At 40.0% G+C, this 16,005-nt stretch overlaps 1 protein-coding gene across 2 annotated transcripts in view; it reads left to right on the top strand.

Annotated features, from left to right (window-relative positions):
* sema3h (sema domain, immunoglobulin domain (Ig), short basic domain, secreted, (semaphorin) 3H) overlaps window positions 1-16,005 on the top strand; it is a 51,720-nt gene that overhangs the window by 18,120 nt on the left and 17,595 nt on the right. For both annotated transcript variants that reach the window (XM_086068764.1, XM_086068765.1), the window contains exons 2-8: window positions 3,148-3,302; window positions 7,127-7,189; window positions 7,628-7,747; window positions 9,330-9,423; window positions 9,523-9,642; window positions 10,745-10,890; window positions 11,937-12,051. In XM_086068764.1, coding sequence (XP_085924890.1) covers window positions 3,148-3,302; window positions 7,127-7,189; window positions 7,628-7,747; window positions 9,330-9,423; window positions 9,523-9,642; window positions 10,745-10,890; window positions 11,937-12,051 — 813 coding nt within the window. The remainder of the gene's footprint in view (window positions 1-3,147; window positions 3,303-7,126; window positions 7,190-7,627; window positions 7,748-9,329; window positions 9,424-9,522; window positions 9,643-10,744; window positions 10,891-11,936; window positions 12,052-16,005) is intronic.

Here is a 16,005-nt window from a genome sequence, read left to right on the forward strand (position 1 = left end):
TTTTATGTTTGATATGGTCCCATGCTTAAAGTAAACAAAACAAGAATTACAGTCCCTTTATTCATACTATTGATTCGCCCACTGTGTGTAATGAAACTGAAAACAGCACGCAAGAGAGCAATTTACCACTCTGACCATTTGCTGAAGTACCTGATGAGTTTTCCTATTGAGCTGAAGCAAAGCATCTGCTATCTTGTTTTTTTTTGTATCTCTCCATTTTGCAACTTTGCGTCCCGTTGTTTACCCTGATTATTATTATTATCTTGACACCTCCATCGCAGCTCATCCTCAGCATCATTCTCAGTGACTGTTTAAAAATAGAATGGCAATAAATAGTCTCTGAACAGATTTGGTTTTTTATTTTATTTTTACCACTGCCAAGCAAATCTGAATTGTATTGTTTTGGCATTTTTTTTTTAAATTTATTTCCTGCTGTAATATTACAGTATTAATTTACTAATTAATGACTTGCCATAATAATATAATCCCCCTCTCTTTCTGTCTTTCTCAATTTTGGTATTGTCTGTTATTCACAATGTCTTCCTTCACCTGTCATCCATCCAATCATAATTGATCATCCTACCAGCGCCTTCCCTTTCATGTTATTTTTTTCCCAGCCTTTATCATCTCACCCTATCCTCTTCAATCCACCTATCTATGAATCACTTTGTGCTGTGTTATTACTCTATCCTATGACTCATTATCGCCACACAGTTTGGCTTTATCCACGTTGTCCTACTTCCTCCTCAATCCCCCTCTGCGTCTATCGCACCCCTCGCTGCTATCTCCTCCACAATCACCTCCTGTCGTCTCTCATTCCCGTCCACCCAACTCATCATCATCCATCACTATTTCATCATCTCTTCCATCAAGATTGATTTCTCTCTGCCTTTCCTTTCGTGACCCGCTTCCCCTCATCTGTCCATCACCATGTCATGTTTTGGCATTCTCCTCATTCTCTTCTCGTAATGGCCTTACAAGTATCAGACTCTTTTCACCTCGCTGTCACTTTTCCTCTTGTAGGGCCGTCCATTAAAAAATAAAAGTCTTATTTTCTGTTGTGCCGCCTCCTCCTCCTCTGTCTCCTCCCCTTGACCTGTGTGCGACTGGATTCCACTCACATTTATGAGCATAATTACAAAAAGGGGGGGTACACATTGACCGTTTCCCAAGCTTGGTTCCATCTCATAAGGTCCGGAAAAAAATAGCGGACCCCCGCAGGTTCTGATTATTGCTTCTGTGAGTGACAAAATTACAGCGCAGCAAGGAAGAGTAAACAAACCCACACGGGCTCGCAGTTTGTAGCTGCTTAATTGGACTGCATTGTGGAAGTTTGTCATCCCGCCATGTTAGACACTGTGATTGATTTGGCAAGGGACCAGAAGGGACCAGACAAAAACAACAATTCAAGATTCAGTGAGTTTCATATCAAAGAACAGTAACAGTTGTGTAAAGAAATGTGTGATGTGATGGGACAACATATGTAGATGCAAAACATTTTCTTGTTTTTTTTTTTGTCTTTGCTCTAAACGACAGCAATTTCCAACATTGTAACTTTCACACAAAATCTGTTACAGGATGCCCATTTTAACATTCTTAACTTTCATTTTAAGTGTAAAATTCTAGCCATTATAATATTAATACGTAAACAATTTTGGAGTTAGACAAAAAAGTCAGACAAACATGGTTACATTTTGTCAAATTTGTCCCGTCTTTGTGACAAAATCCATGCATTTGTACGTTAGGATGTCATACCATTTTGCCACACTGTTTTGTACAAATCCAGAAGAGAAGAGTTTGACCTTATTTGCAGCTCAGACATCTGTCTGGCTATTCTTCATCTTGGAGAACCGGAGGCATTTTTGGATCAATATTTAATCCTTCTCTATGGCAGTGGTCTGCCCTTAGGGTGTCCATCTACAAATAAGCTCAGGTTGTCTGTGAGGGGAGACATTCTAGAAATTGTCCTCTTGCAATGCAATTGAGAGAAACACATGTATGCCAATTGGACATTGTGGAATGGAAAAGGATTGAATTAAGGCCCATTTTGTTATGCAAATTGAATCCCTCATCAGTTAACTCATAGCCCTCTCCAAAAAAAAAGGATTGTGGTTTATTCAATGAACCCATCATTTTGGGATATACAGTATAAGAAACCCAAAAAGTTATGTCAATCCGTATTTCACCCAATCTGGTTCATTTTTGACACAAGTGTTTTTAGAGTATCTAATGTGTTATTTTCTCTCTCTCTGGTCTCAACTAATTTCATCCTGCCTCCATCTCTGCTCTATCCCACCAATCAATCTTTAACCTCTATCAATCTCTCCTTTTTTCCTGTGTCATTCATCTCCACTCTCCACATTCCTTCTATCTGTTCCGAAACACAAGGTTGCATAACTTCCTTCAACCAAATAGGGCAAATCTATATTCAGAACCTTTAACAAAGAAAACGCACAAAAAATGCATACATACTGAACTCAATTGAATTTTCCATTGGTGCAAACTGACAAGGACCTCCACTTGACTTTACTTGATGAAACACGTTCCAGGTATTATTCTAAGACAGTACAAAACATCTGGATTGACTGTTAAATAGAACCATGTGTGTAATTGTATAAGATGTTTTTGCCTCTCACTATTGTATGGCGTTTGCAGTATGCAAAGGCAGGCACAGTGCGGTTAACGAGCTCTGAGTTTTACAATCTCACGCAAAGTTGAAAATACATAAAAAAAAAAAAATCACTTGGTAGCCGAAATATGAAATGCTAACACAAGACAGATGGACAGGCAATGCCTTCACTTGCTTGGCTAGCAGCTGATCTCCAGCACTATAGTTGTCATAGTAAATACGGTATACTGGAGTTAAAGCCATGTGTGTTTTTATGTTATTTAATATAGTTTTTCTGGTATCATTTTGTTTACCCTTACCATTTAAATTCGAAAATTTGACATGCACCGTAGTTATTTAAACAACTGCACAGAGTACCAGGCATCTATCTACTTAACTAAGGTTCAAATGAGAATGTGTGAATACATCTCGCTCAGCAGCTGCTTGAAAGTAATCTTACTGACTCAACAACAGTAAGCAACAAAATGTCTGCAGTCGTGACCATTCTGGTTGATGCCCATGTGGTCCTTCCTCAATAGAACTGATCCGGAATGGGCGCCTGCTGACGCTGCCCCTGGAGGCGGGAGACCTTCACTCCCTGCTGCCCGATGAAGATGGGATGCATCTTTATGTGGCCATGAAAGATAACCTGCTGTCGACCAGCATGGATGACATTACACAGAACCCCCGCAAGGTTGGTGTTTACTTTGCAAAGTTGCACACACGAATATGCACGCTGGCCGCTGTTGGCATAGACGGCGCACGTGCGCACGGGCGTATACACCGGCACATCTTCATTTTTTTATGTTTGGGAATTTATCAGACCTGTTGCGCCATGTTGACCGGTGGGGTTTTCCTTTACATGCCCCCAAGCAAAGTTACGGAGAGTCACGTACATTGTCTGTTTTTTTTCTTCTTCTGCTGAGTGACTGTTAGAAAGCTCAAGCTAACAAACGACAGAAGTCTTGTTATTGTTATTTTTACAGGTTGTGGAGATGACATACACGGCACCATCCTCATACTTCCAGTGCCCCCCCCCCCCCACCCCCACCAAATCAAATCATCTGTAATGTAAATCATTGTTTTTAGGGGTAATGTTGTAAGCTGAGTTAAATTACAGTATCTATACCGGTAAGTGTTTTGTAATCATAAGCTTGTAGAATAATTATGGTTTAAACTATTAATATGGGCACTTACTTTTTAACTTTTTCTTCTTTTTTTTTTTACATCAAGCCCATAGCACACCAGTAAATCCTTCCATGCCTACCTCTATGCATAGACTCCATGGACAAAAGTATCGGGACGCGCAGTAACAAATACTGAAGGAAATGTGATTCCTCTTTGCAGCAGTCACAGTTTACACGGTGTTATGAAAACACTTACTATAAAATGATAGTGTGCGTCTGTGTTTGTACATTTTGTGAGGTTAGACTCGAGATGTTGGAACCGAGAGCATCACAATAGTACAAATGTGTTTGATGGGGTCCGGTGAAGTTCTTCCACAGACAAGTCACTGAAACTTGTTCCGGACCAAAGTTGTTGTTGTTGTTTGTTATGTGAATAATAGGGCAACTAACAATGATTTTGAAGCCCTACCTTTGATTTATTCACCAATTAATTGGATAGGAAAATGTGTTGCAAGACGTTTTTCCTCAAGGATTCCTTTACTGGCAATGCTAGAAACTAGAGAACAATTGCTGCAAAACAACTGACCTTTTTAGAAGAAGTTGTTCTTTGTTTCACATCATTTGAGTAAATTGTTTGACATCAATAACATAAATCTTAACACCCTGAGGCAGGATGTGCTGAGTGAGCCCGGCCCTTTCCTGAGTCAGATGGTGAAAATCACGCTTGTCTCTCTTTCTTTCTCTGGCTCACCCTTATCCATGTGACCAAATGTTTGTCATGGAATCCATTTATCAGCGATTTACAGCCAGATTGAGTGCTCACGAACATGAACTTTGGCCTGAAATCAGTTTAAAGGAGACCACTTGACAGTTGTGTGCCAATAGTTCGTTTTATGCTTGAGCTTGAACATGCAGACAGACGTCACGATGGCTCTGCCAGCCTGTCAGGATGTGTTCAGGGTCACAGCAAGGACATCAAATCAATACTTACATCAGTGAAATGTGTATGCGGGCAGAGGGCAAGCAGGTAGGCAGATTAACAGCCAGGAGTTAGCTGACCAGCCACCCACTCTGCCAGGCAGGCAGCCAATACCAGGATAGATAGTCACATCCAAGACACAACTCAGCTCTGTGCTGGCTAGAAAGTCATGTGCCATATTTATAGTCTGTTTATAAAATGTTCCAACTTGTCTGCAGTATTTTTTCCTCCCTCCCATGTGGCGTTGCAGCCCCTCCTGTGTTGCCATATTCTCATCATTACAGTTTATTTTCTCTGCTAACATAAACAACCTTTTCATCTTTTCAGTTGATCACATATTTTGGCAAGTTTGAGTGTTTTCGTGCAGCATCTACAGTTTTAGATATATGGTGTGTATTTTTCCAAGGATTGTTCCACAACATTTACAGATTAAGAAAAATTAACACTAAATAATTTATCTCTTATACTATATCAGGATAAATATCACAAAAAGGTGTATTTTTAAATATTAAACATTAAATGTTGCTTAGGAGCCGCACAGAGAAATATACAAAACTAACACAAAATTTATCCTATTTGATAATTTCTGAAATTTGCAAAACAATTATATTTTTGTCAACATACAAAGTGTGCAACGGAAACTGTTACGCATTCATATTTTGTGGCATACTGTCAAAATATTAACAAAATATATAATACAAATGATGATGCTAATAATAATGTGTTCAATTAACAGATTTATGTGATGATTCAGAGAGTTTGGTTCACTCTGCTGTCATATTTGTGAATGAAATACGACAATGTCCAACACAGTCGGTCTGCCTGCACCGAGACATCAAATTGACCTAAATGACGTTATGCGCCAATAGTTACACGTGGTTCCAGTATTTTCAGATGAAATTGTCAGGTGTGGCAAGTCAAAGGAAAAGGCATTGGAAGGCCCAGCAATGCTCATTCACGTAACCAAATTTCCAGAGAAGCACATCGGCATGAAAATGAGGAAATACCTCATTAATTAATTAATTAATGTCTTCTACATTGTAAGTATCTACAAATTTAGAGCCCCAGTGTGCGTTGACAGTCACTTCCCCACAAAGAGGTACATTTCCATGAAATGACATTTTTGGGATGGTGAGAATCCTTTGGCGGTGGTCCATGCTGGTTCCTGCCAGTGTGTGGTATGCGGCGATAAGGCTGACTGTGGTTTCTAATCTAATCGGCTATCTATCAGGCAGTGCTGCAATGACTACATCAGGGAGCCATTACTTGACAACCCAGATTGTTTCCCGACGGCAAGCTCACTTCATCAGTTGCAAAGACTGAATTTCAGTTTTAAAAGTAGACCCACAACCCACAAATAAAATATCATGAATTTCATAAATAAGTGGCACTGCGTTATCAACAGTTATCATTGCTTTAATGTAAGGGGAAAAAAACCCTGAACTATACTAGTCAACATTTTGGCGTCCAGGGCTGCTAATATTATTCTTATGTCGGAACGCGGACAAAATTAAATCCCTCTTTTCGTCTGCTGTGTCCAAGAACATTTTTATATCCATGAGTTAAACTTTCTCACAAAGAAATCCAAACTGGACTGACTTACATTTATGCAGCTTCATCACATCCTTTAAAAATCTTCTCATTATCTTATAAACAACAGCGTAACCATACACTTGTCAGTCATGTCAAATTTGGAACACAATCTACACACATGACATTTCCGTAGGAAACTGAATTTTCAAGGGGGGAAATATGCTTGAAATGTAAACACAAAACACACCAAAAAAATAAAATTACCTGATTAAATTGTGATGTATCTCATGCAAATGAGCCACTGCTCATCCTGCTCCGCCTACTGCTAGGCCGTTGATGAGCTTTCATTATATGGCAGAGCTAAGGGGTGCTAAGGGGTGCTTCGAATCTAAAAAAGAAAGTGCGAACTGCGAAGTGCACATGAGCCCTCCACAGACAGCACCGACAAATTATTCTTGCGAATTTGTGCGCATGTATGTACTGTATTTGTGCATGTAGCGGTCACAATGGCAAATCCTAATACCCACAATACCCTTTTGACTTGCACATAGTGTTCAGCCAGTTGATTCACTTGTGATACTTGAAGTAAGTAATTGTTTAATTCTGAGTGATTATAATGACCAAATTAGTGTAGTCAGTCAATCAGTAGATTCATTAGGCTGCTCTCTCTCTCTCAAAAAAAAAGATTAATTAGGCTGGTTGCTGCGGTAACAGCCCTCCCTCTTCTCCTCTTGACCTCTTTCTTCAAGTTCAGTGTTGCACTCATGCTGACTGTCCTCCTCATAAAGCACCTGCCATGACCAGAACCTTGTTAAGTGAAATGTAAAGTGAGCAGGGAAAGCGGTCGTTAAATCTCACTTTCTCCCCCACTCTCTCCAGTTGCATTGGCCTGCCAGTCCGGACCGGGTCCAAGAATGTCTAATGGCTGGAAAGGATCCAGAGGTGAATCAGCATACCCAAACACAGTAACACATAAGCTCAGCCTCAGCGTCGACGTCGGTATCACTTACTGTGTGTTTTTTGTACACACTTCAATGCAGATATGTATCTGTGGCAGGAGTCACTTGAGATATTTTTCATCTTTTCCTCACTGTCGGGTGCACTTATTTTCACTGAACCGTAATTCAAACTGTCAAAAGTTTCAAATGTATTCAGGAAGAAAAACAACTCTCACACGACTATAGGGAATTAAAAACAGGTGATATTCCTCCTTTCTTTAAATCCCCTGTTCGTGTGAGCTGAAACTTGAATGTGCATTTCTGTCTAACAGAGAAACACATGTTTTTTTTTTTGTTTTTTTAATAATAATAGTTAATATTTTGATAACAATAGTTCAAACAGTTTTGAGAAGATCAATATCATGCAACTTTCTCTATCCAGATGGAGTGTGCTAACTTCTTAAGAGTCCTGCAGCCTTTCAACAAGACTCACCTGTATGTGTGTGGCACAGGGGCCTTCAACCCAAGGTGTGCTTTTATAGATACCAGCATCTTCCAACAGGTATGACCTCAAACACACAGCGTGGTGCTATTATGGCTGGACCAGGCTTAGTAGCTTGATCTCCTATCCATCCATCCAAATTTCCCTTTCTATGTTATCAGCAGTGGGAATTACAAAGTAGCTCCTTATAAAATAACACTACAATATATTGTCCAAGATAGCGCCAGTATCAAAATACACAATTGGACCATAATAGATTTATTGCAAGAAAACTACACCACATGCTGATATCAGCGTAACTGAAGAATCAGAACCACATGCATGCAAACCTCAGAAATATTTTCTTTTAATATACTGTACATGTGACAAAATACTGTATTCTGCTTCCATCTACATCTTTATCCAGATTTGAATTCCTTGTGCTAAGACAAAAAAAAAATGTTTTGGGGAAATGTGTTTTTTGTATCTGTTTTTTTTCTTCTTTTTGTCACTTTAATATTTAAATATGATGACATTCAGCTCAGAATCAGTTTGTCTGCGCCTCCACCAAATTCACCAGAATTGTCTTACACCACATGCGCCACAACTTAGACCTGCTTTCAGCTGGTCTAAAGTCTCGTCTACTTTCTGCCACCAAGTTGCCAGGTGCGCTGGCAGTGTGTAAAAGAAATCGCCCTTGGCCCACCCAATACCCAGCACGGCGCAGTGCGGTCTGACAAATTCCCAAACACGGTAAACTAAACTTGCGCCGGCACAAAAATCAAGATGCGACACTCTTTGAACCCGAGCGCGTGTGCAAAGTCTACCAAAATAGAGCCCTAAATGTTTTCTTTTTTGTGTGTGAAACAATGTTGCTGCGAGCCCGCCCATTGTGTTTGTTTGTGCGCGTGCGTGTGCGTTCCTACTACCAGCCATGGCCCCTATGCACAGGCCTAGGAGACCGTGTGAGTGCGGTGTCTGCCCCAATGGCCAAGCATGGGCCGCATTTCATCCAGAAATGTACGCTTCATTTTTATAATATGAATATAAATATCATCCCATTAGATGTGTGCATGTTTCCAATCAAATACATTTTTGATATGCATCTTGTTACATGTGGTGCGATACAATTCGAGGACTATGCATTTTAAAATGTAGCGATTTGAACCGGTTCGATTATGATTCGATTCGATATGGTATAATGAGTTTCTTGTAACTCGAACGCAGACAATAATTCTGCAATATGAATTAACTTACATACTGCAAATATGTGACTGTGTGGTCAAGTAAGATGTGTGTGTGTGTGTGTGTGTGGGGGGTGTGTGGGTGTGTGTGTGTGTGTGGGTGTGTGTGTGTGTGTGTGTGTGTGTGTATACATGTGCATGTGTCAGGAACGAGCTAATCCCATGAAAGGCCACGCAAGATCAGAGCATGTGTGCAGACGTGGTGCTTAGAGGAACTGGTGGCGCTAACTGGTTTAAGACTGGACTTAACACATTTTAAAATCCTTCCACTTAGCCTACTAACCCCCAATTTGCCATTTACTAGCATGTGGGAAGTGTGTGTGTGTGTGTGTGTGTGTGTGTGTGTGTGATGAATAAGAGAATAAAATCTCATTCTGAGCTGTTTCAAGACAAAAGTGTTTCTGTTTTGGTCTCTCCAGTCAGGGCACCAGACCCTCTCCTACAGCCAAACTGAATGCGGGAAGGGCAAATGTCCATACGACCCCTTTCAAAAAACAGCATCGGCGGTTGTCGGTAAGTTGGCTTCTCAAACCACAACTTTGCTCAAGTTTGGAGTCGAGATTGAACAACCTGGTGGAGGAGTGCTGACGTGTTTCTTTTTATGTTGTGTAGATGGTGAGCTGTATGCTGGCATTACTTCAGACTTCATGAGCAGAGACTCTGCCTTCTTCCGCAGTCTTGGCAACCGACATGTCATCCGCACCGAGCAGTACGACTCCACCTGGATGCAGGGTACGAGCAAAAGCATACTTAATGCAGTATGTTTCTTATGTATCATCTTTCTTAAGAGAGTCAGGGAATATTTTTCTTCGTAGATTCAATATAATTTAAGACTGAACAATTTCCTTTGAATTGACTTCGAGGCTTCTGATTGTTTTGTTGTACTTTATGATTGATGTACAGCAGGGATCACCAACTCTGGTCCTCAAGGGCCCCTATCCTGCATGTTTTAGATTTTTCTCTCCTTAAACACACCTGATTCAAATGATAACAATCCTGATCATTTCAATCAGGTGTATAAAACATTCAGGCTGAGGCTCTTTTTTTATTTTTATGACAACATTCAAGTGTTTTATATATTGTACAGAGGTTATTCTCTTTCATTTCAGTTGAGTTACTTTCTCTGTGTTAGTCTTTGTTTTTGCTTGCTTTTTTTCTTCTTCCAGAAATGGCACTTTTCAGATTTCCAATTGGCTAAATGAACCTCACATTTATGCTTCACCACCTCATGCTTTGTTATGCATTTTAAATTGTAGACAATGTGCTGTAGGCAGTACGTGTGGACACACTGTATATACCAAAAGGTACAAAATATCTATGCAGAAAAAAAAAATGCATGTGCAAAGCCTTCATATCTAGTGCCTGCCATCAAGGCCTATTGGAGCAGCATTCCAACATGGGCTTAGTCAGCTCTTCAACAATAATATTGTGGGATGGCAAAAAAATTCTATCACTCTCAAAGTTAGTATTTTGATATTGCATACGTCTATCCAAACAATTACAGAGGAATGCTTATGCCCGAGCTGGGTCTTTGCATTTTTTTGTCCAACCCATGTAGAGTAAACAGTGATGAAAATAGTATAGATGAGTGATGTTGTACCTTTGGGATTGAATCGATGTCGAACCATCTGCTGAGCGCTGCTCAGTGTTTTGCTGTCGTCTGCTGCTGATAACAGATACAGTACAAGATGACTTTCTGCTGAGTATAAACTGAACTTTTATCATTTCTTCTCTCCCTCTTGCTATTGCATTTGCACTCTTACATATAAATGTGCAATCAGCAGCAGGTTGCGTAACACATTGTTTTATTTTCTCTCTGTCCCTCGCTCGCCAGATGCCCAGTTTGTGCGGGTTGCGCCACTGTCTGAAACAGATAATCCAGAAGACGATAAGGTCTACGTGTTCTTTAGCGAGCGCGCTCAGGAGGCCGAAGGGGCCGCTGGAAAGGTTCTCTACTCCAGAGTGGCCCGGGTGTGCAAGGTAGGGTGGTGAGATGTTTGTGCCCAAAACGATAGATGCCGGCTTTATTTGTTTACATGCTTCTTTCAGCCTCAGACTGCTTGTTTATTTGAAAGCGTTCGCCTGCACATGTCAGATACGTGCTTTGTGGTGCATGTGTCTGAGTCTGTGGAGGTGTGTGTTTTGGTAAAAACTTGTGTTTGGACGTTCTTACCACATCGTGTAGATAATCACACACGCTGGGACTGTTTATGTTTGTCACTATCTCGGAGTCTGCTGCATCCTCTTTTACTCTCAGACTATTTCATGTTGATAGTTATGTGTGCATGACGATGTTTGCATTTTTCACAGTTTTTGTTGGTCATCCTCCAGTTTGTTTGTATTTCAACAATTTTTCCAGAGGAAAAAATAAATAAAATTGGATTAATCCGTTTCTTCTAGAGCGACTCCATCATAAAACTACAACTGTTTATTCAATGTTTTAAATGAAGTACTTTTCTAACATTTCTACCAGTCTCGTAAGTGTAAAAATATGTCAAATTATGTAATAAATTGCACAATAAACACCAATGAAACAAGAAGGATTAGTTCATTTTAATTTTTTCTTTTTTTTTTTTAATAGTTGATGTTGAATTATTTCCAACTTTTCCATATTATAATAAGCAGCCACTGTGTTTGCCTTGCTAAGTTGCTACCAATATGGCTCATGAAGTTCCATTTCCAGTTTTATGGCTATCATCACACTTTTTCCTCTTAGCCGTCACTGCTACCCTTTCTGTGAGGGTGTCCAAAAAAATGCCTTAAAAAAAAGCAGGAAAAAAAAGAACAGCACACTTAACAAGCAAGGTCTTTAAATACTCATTGGAAATATATTAAGCTGCCGTCTCTCGAGGGGAGTTGATTTCGAATTTTTTTAAAGAGGACACTTTTTCCAGAAAAATATGATCTTTTTTTAAATATTTTTTTTACTTGGGGGTAGTTGACAGTGTGGTATTGCGTGTTTGACTTGCTTTGACGTTTGATATTTTTCATTTGAATGTGATTTGTTTCTGTGTTTGTGCGTGCAGAATGACATTGGAGGCCAGAGGAGTTTGGTCAACAAGTGGAGCACCTTCCAAAAGGCTCGTTTGGTGTGCTCAGTCCCAGGACCAGATGGCCTGCAGACACACTTTGACCAATTGCGTGAGTACAAAGAGTCATAAAACCTCACATGTGCAGTAAAAACTAAGCTACGTCAGACTTTTACTGTTAGTTGCAGTAACGACCTTGTCGCCCTCACGTCGTACAATTGTTGTTGTTGTGCATATTTGAGTGTGAGCAATGATGAGCAAGTTTTTAAACAAGTTTTTGCTTGAAAGAAATGTAGAAGGGCACAAGCACGGTGTAGCTGAATAGCTCCGGCGTTACCACGGTGATCAACAACCGAGTCGGTCACCTTGGGTCCGTCAACGTGCCGCAGCCTTAGTAGCCATGGCAACTGGACTCTACAGTTGGTTGCTGTGGTTTTGTTCATCATCAGAAGTGGATGGGATCAAAGAACAAATGAAGAAAGGAAGTTAGGAAGGAATGAGGATGTTGGAGAAGGAAAGAAGAAAAACATGAAACAAGAAGGGAGGTAAGGAAGGAAGACAGAAAAGCAGGTTTCGGTGAAAGAAAGATGGTTGTAAGCAGGCACGAATAAAATACATTGAAGGAAGGCAGAGAAGTCCGTTTCAATGAAGGAAGAATGTTAGGATGCATGAATAAAAAGCAGATGTGATGGGAAAAGAAGGAAAGAGATCAGAAAGGAAACGATGAAAGAAAGTAGGAACAATGTCACAAATGGAGGATGGTAAGTAGGAACAAAGGTTTCAGTGATGGAAGTAAGGATGCAAAGTAAAAGCAATTCTTAGAGAAGGCGAGAAGGAGGTCAGGGAGGAAAAGATGCCAGGGTAAAAAACATAAATAAAGGAGAGATTTTATAATAAACCCAAAAGTATTTGGGTTTTGGAATCACAGGGGAACCTCCAAGGTTGGTTGAAGTCCAGTATGTTCGGATTAAAAAAATGATTTTCCCATAAAAAATATTTCCATCCCAGAGTGAAACAGTGGCCATCGTAACAACCTTTATTAACAGTACAAGCAACATTTCATGCAACATTTGTAAGCTTGCTGCGAGTCCCCAAAAGTTTGGTTGAATTTGAATTGGATTTGCATTTAAATTTAGAGGACACTTGAAATTGTATAAAATAGAATAAAATAAAGAAAATTACATTTCAGTAGAAAGTTTGATTTAAATTTGTTTTTACAACATTCTTTTTTTTTCATGTAGCGTTCCTAAATATATATACGTTTTCCTCTAAAGTACATGGCTTTTTTCCCCCTCACCATTCAGGGTGTATGGTACCAAATTTGCCTACTCTGGCCGTAGTATCGGAGGCGTAACAGATGCAGAACATCATTGCCGATGCCCCCACTCCTATTGTGTTGAAAGCAATTGTCGCTGTCCCAGACACTGGTGCTGACATACTGATCTAATTATCTATATGTGCAAAGCCGCAACACCTGTGTGAACGCACTCTTTGAGCAATGTCCCGCTTCAGCGAAAGGGACTGTCCTGTCCCTGCTGAAAGAGACATGTGAATAAATCTCATGTCAAAAGGATTCATGACACAGTTCTACATAAAAACTTAAAGCACATCTGACACATGCTCATTACGTTGAATAACCAGAAACAATATAGTAATTGGAGTTACAGTAATTGTTTGAAAGACAGGCCCATTTTTTTGTATGTTTAGAAGACACATACAATACAAGACAAGGTCAAACTATTTCATTATTGCATGCAGGAATTGGAACCCACATCCCCTCCAATGGAGCCTGAAGGCACTTATGAATACAACATGCTATTTGGGGCACTTTTCCTTTTACCCACCCACTAATGTAGAGTGAATGAATCAAGTATACTGGAGATGTCATCATCCATAAATAGAATTCCACGAAAGGGCGCCATTTACAGTAACTGGTGTCTGCCAGCAATGCCCTTAGCAGCGAATCAGGCTTGATTCCATTTCTTTAAGAAATAAACTTTACTTTGTAACGACCACAACAAATTGACATCCTTCACTTAAGCACTTTCAATATTTGTCACTCTGTTCCTACTGCTTTCAAGTTGCGCCCACTCACTACATAAATCATAAATTGCAGGAAGTTCATAGAAATTTTCATATACATACAGTATTTGATATCTTCTACAGGCACTGTAGAGACATGCAGAGAGAAAATATGGACATTTGGAGAGTGTGGAGACAGGACTGGTTTCTTATCTCTGCTGTTTTTGTTAACAGAGAACGTACAAAGTAAACTTCAGGACCCCTATGTTTGTTCAAAACTCAACATGCCCCCCCCCCCCCCCCCCCCCCACACACACACACAGTTACCATCTGAATGAGCATGCTATGGACATTAAGATGTTGAATAAATCACGCACAATGTCTGTTTCTTGCACGTTGTCAAATCCTTCTGTGGGCACACTTGCATCATAAGAAATGTCAAACGTTGCACTCAAACTCTCACAAACTCAATCTTGGGAGTTGTTCGCAGTATAAATATTTCGTCCCAGTAGGCCTGTGGCTCTGTTTTGCACATCTGATAAAATTGCAATGGCATTTGTTTGCGAGCGAGACAAACAGACAGACACTCTTGCAAAAACCGCAAGCCCATAGACGGGGGATTAAGTCATCAGGTTAAGAATGCTGTCAATGCTGTGTTTATGCCACGCTTAACCACGCAGAAACACTACAAATCCCATGAAGACTTGAGGCTTCTGCGGGTCCCTCATGGTGAGGAACGGTGGTTAACACCTGGCTATATGTGTGATTGTGTGAGGTGGTCAGGTGACACTAAACAACCTTCATAAGAAGCATTCCCATAACCCTTCGCATCTGGGGGTCAAGGCCATTTCCATGTATGTAGGCCATGGGGACGAGCCTGGGTTTTGAATCTCAAAGTATGTTTGAAACCCAACGTTTAAAGGTTTTTGCAGAACTTCAGGATTGTTTATAGTGCACCGTGTTACTCAGGCCATCGCTGGTTATGAATCTCAACAGGCGCGTCTGGGTTTATGTGTCAAACTCATCTAATGCAGGACTGTTTACGCTATCTTCTGAATGGATACAGTGCTGCTGCTCATAAACATCATTGGATGAATATGATAAATATTGACTCCAAATAACATCTAGATTGCCGTAAAGGTTTAAGACTGCAACTTGTCCGCACAAGAACTTAGTAGTCATGCAAAAAGTTATGATGAAATTTGAACTGGATTATAGTCAATAAATGTGCAATTCATTTTGCCGTCACAAAACTGTTAAACTGTAAACCGTTATTTACTGAACAGACAAGTTATAAAAATCAATGAAATCATAAGATTTGCTGAAGTTCAGCGAGATGCGACATCATGTATGACAGTGTTTTGACTTAAGTGTGAAAAATGGGACTTAAATAAAATCAAAATATTTTGAAATATATATATTTAATAAATTGGAATCATAAAATAAATTGTTCTACTAATTTACTATGCTATAGTCATCAAAAACACATGAACAATTATACTGTTCATGCATCCTTGTATGATACAGTTGGCTTTCATTTTGAGTGATCGTCCCCCATGGGCCGAGATTGCTGTATGTCATTCTGGATTCATACTAATACTGCATGCACTCATTTGGTTCCACTCATGCGCTTCTGAATGTTGATGCAACACGTGAAACTGTGAGTCAAGACGTCCACTGAACCATAAACACAGACAGTCTGGTGTGTTTACAGTTTTATGTCTTGTCGATGACATTCTCGCTGCCTTTTTTTTTTGACTGAAACGCTTTCTGGTAAACGCTCCCAGACACGGGATGCCTACTCGTCTGTTGTAGTAAAGTAATGTGCGGCTCTGGAGCAAAAGAAAAAAATAGCAAACCGCGTCTGAGTAAGAACTTCACAAATTCAGCCCAACACAATGATGAAGCTTTTTGTTTTTTTACTCTCAAATAATACATTTGCTTTAGGTGATAAAATTGAGATGGCTCTCAAATGTTGATCCTCGACAGAAAGCCACTTCAACGTCACATTTTAAAGGTCAAGCACAAACTTTTATCCAGCGTT

Source organism: Leptonotus elevatus, chromosome 2 (assembly GCF_054856555.1).
Source record: "Leptonotus elevatus isolate MCC_2025b chromosome 2, RoL_Lele_1.0, whole genome shotgun sequence".
Taxonomy (NCBI): Eukaryota; Metazoa; Chordata; class Actinopteri; order Syngnathiformes; family Syngnathidae; genus Leptonotus; species Leptonotus elevatus.